This window comes from Coregonus clupeaformis, unplaced genomic scaffold (assembly GCF_020615455.1).
Source record: "Coregonus clupeaformis isolate EN_2021a unplaced genomic scaffold, ASM2061545v1 scaf4027, whole genome shotgun sequence".
Lineage (NCBI taxonomy): Eukaryota > Metazoa > Chordata > Actinopteri > Salmoniformes > Salmonidae > Coregonus > Coregonus clupeaformis.
Window position 1 is genome coordinate 17,667 of NW_025537481.1, and position 10,863 is coordinate 28,529.

At 44.9% G+C, this 10,863-nt stretch overlaps 1 protein-coding gene across 1 annotated transcript; it reads right to left on the reverse strand.

Annotated features, from left to right (window-relative positions):
* Positions 1 to 6,741: 6,741 nt before the first annotated feature.
* LOC121560068 (E3 ubiquitin-protein ligase TRIM21-like) lies at positions 6,742 to 7,737 on the reverse strand. Its single transcript, XM_041873121.2, has one exon. It carries the CDS (start codon positions 7,735 to 7,737, stop codon positions 6,742 to 6,744), a length of 996 nt encoding a protein of 331 aa, XP_041729055.2.
* Positions 7,738 to 10,863: the final 3,126 nt, after the last annotated feature.

Consider the following 10,863-nt stretch of genomic DNA (forward strand, 5'->3'; position numbering starts at 1 on the left):
CAGCTTGGTTTGAAGAAATCAACTGTGGGAGCAATTATTAGGAAATGGAAGACATACAAGACCACTGATAATCTCCCTCGATCTGGGGCTCCACGCAAGATCTCACCCCGTGGGGTCAAAATGATCACAATAACGGTGAGCAAAAATCCCAGAACCACAGGGGGACCTAGTGAATGACCTGCAGAGAGCTGGGACCAAAGTAACAAAGCCTACCATCAGTAACACACTACGCCGCCAGGGACTCAAATCCAGCAGTGCCAGACGTGTCCCCCTGCTTAAGCCAGTACATGTCCAGACCCGTCTGAAGTTTGCTAGAGTGCATTTGGATGATCCAGAAGAGGATTGAGAGAATGTCATATGGTCAGATGAAACCAAAATAGAACTTTTTGGTAAAAACTCAACTCGGTCGTGTTTGGAGGACAAAGAATGCTGAGTTGCATCCAAAGAACACCATACCTACTGTGAAGCATGGGGGTGGAAACATCATGCTTTGGGGCTGTTTTTTCTGCAAAGGGACCAGGACGACTGATCCGTGTAAAGGAAAGAATGAATGGGGCCATGTATCGTGAGATTTTGAGTGAAACCCTCCTTCCATCAGCAAGGGCATTGAAGATGAAACGTGGCTGGGTCTTTCAGCATGACAATGATCCCAAACACACCGCCCGGGCAACGAAGGAGTGGCTTCGTAAGAAGCATTTCACGGTCCTGGAGTGGCCTAGCCAGTCTCCAGATCTCAACCCCATAGAAAATCTTTGGAGAGAGTTGAAAGTCCGTGTTGCCCAGCGACAGCCCCAAAACATCACTGCTCTAGAGGAGATCTGCATGGAGGAATGGGCCAAAATACCAGCAACAGTGTGTGAAAACCTTGTGAAGACTTACAGAAAACATTTGACCTGTGTCATTGCCAACAAAGGGTATATAACAAAATATTGAGAGACTTTTGTTATTGACCAAATACTTATTTTCCACCATAATTTGCAAATAAATTCATTAAAAATCCTACAATGTGATCTTCTGGATTTTTTTTCTCATTTTGTCTGTCATAGTTAACGTGTACCTATGATGAAAATTGCAGGCCTCTCTCATCTTTTTAAGTGGGAGAACTTGCACAATTGGTGGCTGACTAAATACTTTTTTTCCCCACTGTACACTGCTAAAAAAAAAAAGGGAACACTTAAACAACACAATGTAACTCCAAGTCAATCACAATTCTGTGAAATCAAACTGTCCACTAAGGAAGCAACACTGATTGACAATAAATTTCACATGTTGTTGTGCAAATGGAATAGACAACAGGTGGAAATTATAGGCAATTAGCAAGACACCCCCAATAAAGGACTGGTTTTGCAGTTGGTGACCACAGACCACTTCTCAGTTCCTATGCTTCCTGGCTGATGTTTTGGTCACTTTTGAATGCTGGCGGTGCTTTCACTCTAGTGGTAGCATGAGACGGAGTCTACAACCCACACAAGTGGCTCAGGTAGTGCAGCTCATCCAGGATGGCACATCAATGCGAGCTGTGGCAAGAAGGTTTGCTGTGTCTGTCAGCGTAGTGTCCAGAGCATGGAGGCGCTACCAGGAGACAGGCCAGTACATCAGGAGACGTGGAGGAGGCCATAGGAGGGCAACAACCCAGCAGCAGGACTGCTACCTCCGCCTTTGTGTAAGGAGGAGCAGGAGGAGCACTGCCAGAGCCCTGCAAAATGACCTCCAGCAGGCCACAAATGTGCATGTGTCTGCTCAAACGGTCAGAAACAGACGCCATGAGGGTGGTATGAGGGCCTGACGTCCACAGGTGGGGTTGTGCTTACAGCCAGAGGTAGCCTGACTGCCATTAGGTACCGAGATGAGATCCTCAGACCCCTTGTGAGACCATATGCTGGTGCGGTTGGCCCTGGGTTCCTCCTAATGCAAGACAATGCTAGACCTCATGTGGCTGGAGTGTGTTAGCAGTTCCTGCAAGAGGAAGGCATTGATGCTATGGACTAGCCCGCCCGTTCCCCAGACCTGAATCCAATTGAGCACATCTGGGACATCATGTCTCGCTCCATCCACCAACGCCACATTGCACCACAGACTGTCCAGGAGTTGGCGGATGCTTTAGTCCAGGTCTGGGAGGGAGATCCCTCAGGAGACCATCCGCCACCTCATCAGGAGCATGCCCAGGCGTTGTAGGGAGGTCATACAGGCACGTGGAGGCCACACACACTACTGAGCCTCATTTTGACTTGTTTTAAGGACAGTACATCAAAGTTGGATCAGCCTGTAGTGTGGTTTTCCACTTTAATTTTGAGGGTGACTCCAAATCCAGACATCCATGGGTTGATAAATTTGATTTCCATCGATAATTTTTGTGTGATTTTGTTGTCAGCACATTCAACTATGTAAAGAAAAAAAGTATTTAATAAGATTATTTCATTCATTCAGATCTAGGATGTGTTATTTAAGTGTTCCCTTTATTTTTTGGAGCAGTGTGTATATATATATATGTGTGTGTGTGTGTGTGTGTGTGTGTGTGTGTGTGTGTGTGTGTGTGTGTGTGTGTGTGTGTGTGTGTGTGTGTGTGTGTGTGTGTGTGTGTGTGTGTGTGTGTGTGTGTGTGTGTGTGTGTGTGTGTGTGTGTGTGTGTGTGTGTGTGTGAGTGGGGAAAAAAGTATTTGATCCCCTGCTGATTTTGTACGTTTGCCCACTGACAACGAAATGATCAGTCTATAATTTTAATGGTAGGTTTATTTGAACAGTGAGAGACAGAATAACAACAAAAAATCCAGAAAAACGCATGTCAAAAATGTTATAAATTGATTTGCATTTTAATGAGGAAAATAAGTATTTGACCCCCTCAATCAGAAAGATTTCTGGCTCCCAGGTGTATTTTATACAGGTAACGAGTTGCTCCTAATCTCAGCTTGTTACCTGTATAAAAGACACCTGTCCACAGAAGCAATCAATCAATCAGATTCCAAACTCTCCACCATGGCCAAGACCAAAGAGCTCTCCAAGGATGTCAGGGACAACATTGTAGACCTACACAAGGCTGGAATGGGTGACAAGACCATCGTCAAGCAGCTTGGTGAGAAGGTGACAACAGTTGGTGCGATTATTCGCAAATGGAAGAAACACAAAATAACTGTCAATCTCCCTCAGCCTGGGGCTCCATGCAAGATCTCACCTCGTGGAGTTGCAATGATCATGAGAACGGTGAGGAATCAGCCCAGAACTACACAGGAGGATCTTGTCAATGATCTCAAGGCAGCTGGGACCATAGTCACCAAGAAAACAATTGGTAACACACTACGCCGTGAAGGACTGAAATCCTGCAGCGCCCGCAAGGTCCCCCTGCTCAGAAAGCACATATACAGGGCCGTCTGAAGTTTGCCAATGAACATCTGAATGATTCAGAGGAGAACTGGGTGAAGTGCTGTGGTCAGATGAGACCAAAATGGAGCTCTTTGGCATCAACTCAACTCGCCGTGTTTGGAGGAGGAGGAATGCTGCCTATGACCCCAAGAACACCATCCCCACCGTCAAACATGGAGGTGGAAACATTTATGCTTTGGGGGTGTTTTTCTGCTAAGGGGACAGGACAACTTCACCGCATCAAAGGGACGATGGATGGGGTCATGTACCGTCAAATCTTGGGTAAGAACCTCTTTCCCTCAGCCAGGGCATTGAAAATGGGTCGTGGATGGGTATTCCAGCATGACAATGACCCAAAACACACGGCCAAGGCAACAAAGGAGTGGCTCAAGAAGAAGCACATTAAGGTCCTGGAGTGGCCTAGCCAGTCTCCAGACCTTAATCCCATAGAACATCTGTGGAGGGAGCTGAAGGTTCGAGTTGCCAAATGTCAGCCTCGAAACCTTAATGACTTGGAGAAGATCTGCAAAGAGGAGTGGAACAAAATCCCTCCTGAGATGTGTGCAAACCTGGTGGCCAACTACAAGAAACGTCTGACCTCTGTGATTGCCAAAAAAGTCGTTGCCACCAAGTACTAAGTCATGTTTTGCAGAGGGGTCAAATACTTATTTCCCTCATTAAAATGCAAATCAATTTATAACATTTTTGACATGCGTTTTTCTGGATTATTTTGTTGTTATTCTGTCTCTCACTGTTCAAATAAACCTACCATTAAAATTATAGACTGATCATGTCTTTGTCAGTGGGCAAATGTACAAAATCAGCAGGGGATCAAATACTTTTTTCCCTCACTGTGTATATATATATATACAGTGGGGAAAAAAAGTATTTAGTCAGCCACCAATTGTGCATGTTCTCCCACTTAAAAAGATGAGAGAGGCCTGTAATTTTCGTCATAGGTACACGTCAACTATGACAGACAAATTGAGAAAAACAATTCCAGAAAATCACATTGTAGGATTTTTAATGAATTTATTTGCAAATTATGGGGGAAAATAAGTATATGGTCACCTAGAAACAAGCAAGATTTCTGGCTCTCACAGACCTGTAACTTCTTCTTTAAGAGGCTCCTCTGTCCTCCACTCGTTACCTGTATTAATGGCACCTGTTTGAACTTGTTATCAGTATAAAAGACACCTGTCCACAACCTCAAACAGTCACACTCCAAACTCCACTATGGCCAAGACCAAAGAGCTGTCAAAGGACACCAGAAACAAAATTGTAGACCTGCACCAGGCTGGGAAGACTGAATCTGCAATAGGTAAGCAGCTTGGTTTGAAGAAATCAACTGTGGGAGCAATTATTAGGAAATGGAAGACATACAAGACCACTGATAATCTCCCTCGATCTGGGGCTCCACGCAAGATCTCACCCCGTGGGGTCAAAATGATCACAAGAACGGTGAGCAAAAATCCCAGAACCACACAGGGGACCTAGTGAATGACCTGCAGAGAGCTGGGACCAAAGTAACAAAGCCTACCATCAGTAACACACTACGCCGCCAGGGACTCAAATCCTGCAGTGCAAGACGTGTCCCCCTGCTTAAGCCAGTACATGTCCAGGCCCGTCTGAAGTTTGCTAGAGTGCATTTGGATGATCCAGAAGAGGATTGGGAGAATGTCATATGGTCAGATGAAACCAAAATAGAACTTTTTGGTAAAAACTCAACTCGTCGTGTTTGGAGGACAAAGAATGCTGAGTTGCATCCAAAGAACACCATACCTACTGTGAAGCATGGGGGTGGAAACATCATGCTTTGGGGCTGTTTTTCTGCAAAGGGACCAGGACGACTGATCCGTGTAAAGGAAAGAATGAATGGGGCCATGTATCGTGAGATTTTGAGTGAAAACCTCCTTCCATCAGCAAGGGCATTGAAGATGAAACGTGGCTGGGTCTTTCAGCATGACAATGATCCCAAACACACCGCCCGGGCAACGAAGGAGTGGCTTCGTAAGAAGCATTTCAAGGTCCTGGAGTGGCCTAGCCAGTCTCCAGATCTCAACCCCCATAGAAAATCTTTGGAGGGAGTTGAAAGTCCGTGTTGCCCAGCGACAGCCCCAAAACATCACTGCTCTAGAGGAGATCTGCATGGAGGAATGGGCCAAAATACCAGCAACAGTGTGTGAAAACCTTGTGAAGACTTACAGAAAACGTTTGACCTGTGTCATTGCCAACAAAGGGTATATAACAAAGCATTGACAAAACTTTTGTTATTGACCAAATACTTATTTTCCACCATAATTTGCAAATAAATTCATAAAAAATCCTACAATGTGATTTTCTGGATTTTTTATTTATTTTGTCTGTCATAGTTGACGTGTACCTATGATGAAAATTACAGGCCTCTCTCATCTTTTTAAGTGGGAGAACTTGCACATTTGGTGGCTGACTAAATACTTTTTTCCCCCACTGTATATACATATACTTTAAAAATAAATATTTCCCTTTATTACTTTCCAACCCCACCACCCCTTCCCTAATTGGAGTAAACTAGTGAACAACAATGCTTAGGCCTCTACTTCCAGTTTATACATACTATATGTATATTTAACCCTGGGTGTTGGAGAGGGAGGGAGAGATGGAGCAGCCACATCTAGTGGTCAGTGTTGACCTCAGAAGCCACTGCTGCAGTAACTCCTCTGTTCCTCTGCCCTCTGAGAAGCATAACCCTCTACCTCTAACAGGATACTAATCTCCTTTTATACAAAACATTTAGCTGGATATTGTTATTGTCTTTATTGACCAAAACAAACAATAACATATTTATTCATTTGATTTATTACGTTTTATTTGACAGGGTTCACACACAATTAAAACATAAATCTCACAAGGAATTCGATGCATCTTGCTAGATTTAGCTAATTCAGTACAACATACTCCCAAATTAATCCAAACAAGGTCTCAACACTGTATTGAAAAATGAGAAAAATAAATAGAAATCTGCTTGAAATCTGATGTACTGTAGATCAGATTTCAAGCATAATTCTCTGATTTAAAAGATGCACCAAAACCATATCAAACATCATGGTCCAGACAGGCTGCAAAAGAAGTCACGCTGCACAAATTAACCAATCGTTGAACGCCACGTTAGATACATTGCAGTCATGCTTCAGATTACAATATCATATTGATGCGGTTTCTGGCATGATGTTAAACACCTATCCAGGTGTTGTGAAATTTGGTGTATGACTGCTTGGCAGACGCCCTGGAACGTGGCTCATTATTATCAACACTATTATCAACACTCTTTACAATTGCATGTCTTAGCCTAATTGTTATTTGCTCAATCAGATTAAGTAATCTGTTCCCTTATTGGACACCAATTCAGTCAGTGTGATTGACAGGCAAGATGACCAATGGGGCTGTGTTTGGACCCTCTGAATTATTACAGGGGTTCAAGTATGGATATAGTTTCTCAGTGAAGGTACAACCAGTGCAAGAGTAGATATGAGACCTGTTTTCTACATCATAAAAGGAGATCTGACCCTTCTCGTAATCCACAAACACCCCGACCTTACCATACTTATTCTCACCCGTCATATACAGAGCCCAGAGTCCACCATCTGGGCTTTCAGCTGTTGGGCCCTTCCTGATGATGGACTCTCTGGCCACACCTAACTCCCATTGAATTTTCCCCCTAACCTGAACTTCAAAGTAGAATCTCCCTGAGGAGAAGCCTTCCTTTCCCAGGACAGCTAGACGTTGATCAAACCTCTTTGGGTTGTCAGGGATATTCCGCTGTGTGCCTTGAAAGCTCACTTGCTTCCTGTTCTCCGACACAATGAGCTTGGGGTGTTCTGTTTCAAGATCCAGAGTCACATCCACTGACCACTGTCGTAAACTCCTCAGCTCAGCATTACACAACTTCTCCATCTCTTTCAGAAGTGTCTCCTCCAGCTGAGACAGAGCTCTCCTCACAGTTCCTACATGCAGATCCCTGGGAACACTGATCTCAGACCAGTACTTGATCGGGGATGGGGAGTTCTGGAGGAGGTGGAGGTGGTCCAGCTCAGTGCCTCTCCTCAGCAGCTCAGTGATTTCCTCCTCAACCACTTCAATGAGCCCTTCAGCCCGCCTCTCAGCTGCTTTCTGCTTCTCCTCAACCACTTCAATGAGCTCTGCCTGACTTCTCTCAATGGAGCGCACCAGAGCAGTGAAGATCTCCACACTTTCTGCTATCTCTCTCTCTGCATCTCTCTGGCTGAGCTCTACTGAGTATTTGATCTCCCTAACCTTCTGCAGTCGCTCCTGGATCATCTTCTGCACTTGTGCTACTTCTCCAGGCTTGGAAGATGACTCCTCTCCGTCTGTGACCTTCATCCTCTTAAAATGATCTGCAACATCTCTGAGTGTTGTGTTGGTTTTTTGGTTCAGGTCTTCTGTTGAATGTCTCCTTACACAGTGGACACTGGCACAGGGCAGTGCTGTTCCAGTATCCGCTGATACAGGCCTTTGCAGAAGTTGTGTCCACATGGAATAGAGACTGGCTCAGTGAACACATCCAGACAGATGGAGCACAGGAACTGTTCTTCAGACAGGACATTGCTGGAGGTGGACATTTCTGAAACATAATCAAAGATCCAAAGTTTGAAATGTAGCCGTCTTCATTTTAGAGTATTTTACTGCCACCTGCTGTACTGGAGTGTTTGTTCAGGAATATGATTTATTGGTGGATCCCTTCCACTGGCTTGGATGGAATTCTGTGATCCCTCCCTAACCCAGAGCAAGTCCCACCCAACTAGACTACTTTAAAATGCTGCATGCTATCACAGCCATTTGTATCTGTGATCAATCTGGGTTTCCCCCATTCTATCTGTGGAGCAACCAGTTCTATAAAAAAAAAAAAGACTTCCTGGAATGAGTCAGCGTTGGACAGAAATTCACTATTTGATTACTAAATGTATCTTTAGATGGTAAGACGAGTGTTTGTAGCTCTACCAAAATATTATTGATTCAGTGTTCCACAGACAGACCATGCTTTTTACCCAGAGTAGGTAGAGAAACGATATCCAGGAGATGTGTAATTTGACCTACCCTTGCATATTATGGAGCACATGCACTAAATGTATCCACATTTGGAGAAGTAACTTTCAATTCTCACATTTATTCTCAATTCTCACATTTATACCAGATATATTTGAACAAAGATCAAATAAATAACAGGTGAGAAACACCAGATGTGATTATGGAGTAAAATCATCACCAGTGTCCAGGTTAATATCTTTCTTTCTCTACTCACCTGGGAGTGTTTCCCCTCTTGACAGAAGGTGGACTGAGTGTAGCTGTGTGTAGAGTGATGAGGAGCAGGAGACTTATGCAGTTTATACTTCCACTTTAACTAAATGTTATCTCTCAACTCCTCCCTGTTCTGCCCAGAACCCAACTGTTGCACTTTCTCTGTGCTTGGCTTAGTTTATTTGACCATTTTAAGTTTGTACAGGTAAGTGTAACTAGCTGTGTGTGTGTGTGCGCACATTTGGTGTGTTCAAATCAAATCAAATCAAATCAAATTTTATTGGTCACATGCGCCGAATACAACAGGTGCAGACATTGCAGTGAAATGCTTACTTACAGCCCTTAACCAACAGTGCATTTATTTTAAACAAAAAAGTAAGAATAAACAACAACAAAAAAAGTGTTGAGAAAAAAAGAGCAGAAGTAAAATAAAGTGACAGTAGGGAGGCTATATATACAGTAAAATAAAGTGACAGTAGGCAGGCTATATATACAGGGGGGTACCGTTGCAGAGTCAATGTGCGGGGGCACCGGCTAGTTGAGGTAGTTGAGGTAATATGTACATGTGGGTAGAGTTAAAGTGACTATGCATAAATACTTAACAGAGTAGCAGCAGCGTAAAAAGGATGGGGTGGGGGGGCAGTGCAAATAGTCCGGGTAGCCATGATTAGCTGTTCAGGAGTCTTATGGCTTGGGGGTAGAAGCTGTTGAGAAGTCTTTTGGACCTAGACTTGGCACTCCAGTCTATGACTAGGGTGGCTGGAGTCTTTGACAATTTTGAGGGCCTTCCTCTGACACCGCCTGGTATAGAGGTCCTGGATGGCAGGGAGCTTTGCCCCAGTGATGTACTGGGCCGTACGCACTACCCTCTGTAGTGCCTTGCGGTCAGAGGCCAAGCAGTTGCATTTACATTTACATTTACATTTTAGTCATTTAGCAGACGCTCTTATCCAGGAGCGACTTACAGGAGCAATTAGGGTTAAGTGCCTTGCTCAAGGGCACATTAACGTCATTTAGCAGACGCTCTTAGCCAGAGCGACTCACAAATTGGTGCGTTCACCCTATAGCCAGTGGGATAACCACTTTACAATTGGGGGGGGTAGAAGGATTCCTTTATCCTATCCCAGGTATTCCTTAAAGAGGTGGCGTTTCAAATGTCTCCGGAAGGTGGTGAGTGACTCCGCTGTCCTGATGGTGAGTGACTCCGCCATACCAGGCGGTGATGCAACCAGTCAGGATGCTCTCGATGGTGCAGCTGTATAATTTTTTGAGGATCTGAGGACCCATGCCAAATCTTTTTAGTCTCCTGAGGGGGAATAGGCTTTGTCGTGCCCTCTTCACGACTGTCTTGGTGTGTTTGGACCATGATAGTTCGTTGGTGATGTGGACACCAAGGAACTTGAAGCTCTCAACCTGTTCCACTACAGCCCCGTCGATGAGAATGGGGGCGTGCTCAGTCCTCTTTTTTTTCCTGTAGTCCACAATCATCTCCTTTGTCTTGATCACGTTGAGGGAGAGGTTGTTGTCCTGGCACCACACGGCCAGATCTCTGACCTCCTCCCTATAGGCTGTCTCATCGTTGTCGGTGATCAGGCCTACCACTGTTGTGTGCGTCGGCAAACTTAATGATGGTGTTGGAGTCGTGCCTGGCCATGCAGTCATGGGTGAACAGAGAGTACAGGAGGGGACTGAGCACGCACCCCTGAGGGGCCCCCGTGTTGAGGATCAGTGTGGCAGATGTGTTGTTACCTACCCTTACCACCTGGGGCGGCCCGTCAGGAAGTCCAGGATCCAGTTGCAGAGGGAGGTGTTTAGTCCCAGGATCCTTGGCTTAGTGATGAGCTTAGAGGGCACTATGGTGTTGAATGCTGAGCTGTAGTCAATGAATAGCATTCTCACGTAGGTGTTCCTCTTGTCCAGGTGGGAAAGGGCAGTGTGGAGTGCGATAGAGATTGCATCATCTGTGGATCTGTTGGGGCGGTATGCAAATTGGAGTGGGTCTAGGGTTTCTGGGATTATGCTGTTGATGTGAGCCATGACCAGTCTTTCAAAGCACTTCATGGCTACAGACGTCAGTGCTACAGGGTCGGTAGTCATTTAGGCAGGTTATCTTAGAGTTCTTGGGCACGGGGACTATGGTGGTCTGCTTGAAACATGTTGGTATTACAGACTCAGTCAGGGACATGTTGAAAATGTCAGTGAAGACACTTG

Coding starts and splice junctions, on each gene's coding strand:
- LOC121560068 (XM_041873121.2), bottom strand. CDS start 7,737: ATGAAGGTCACAGACGGAGAGGAGTCATCTTCCAAGCCTGGAGAAGTA.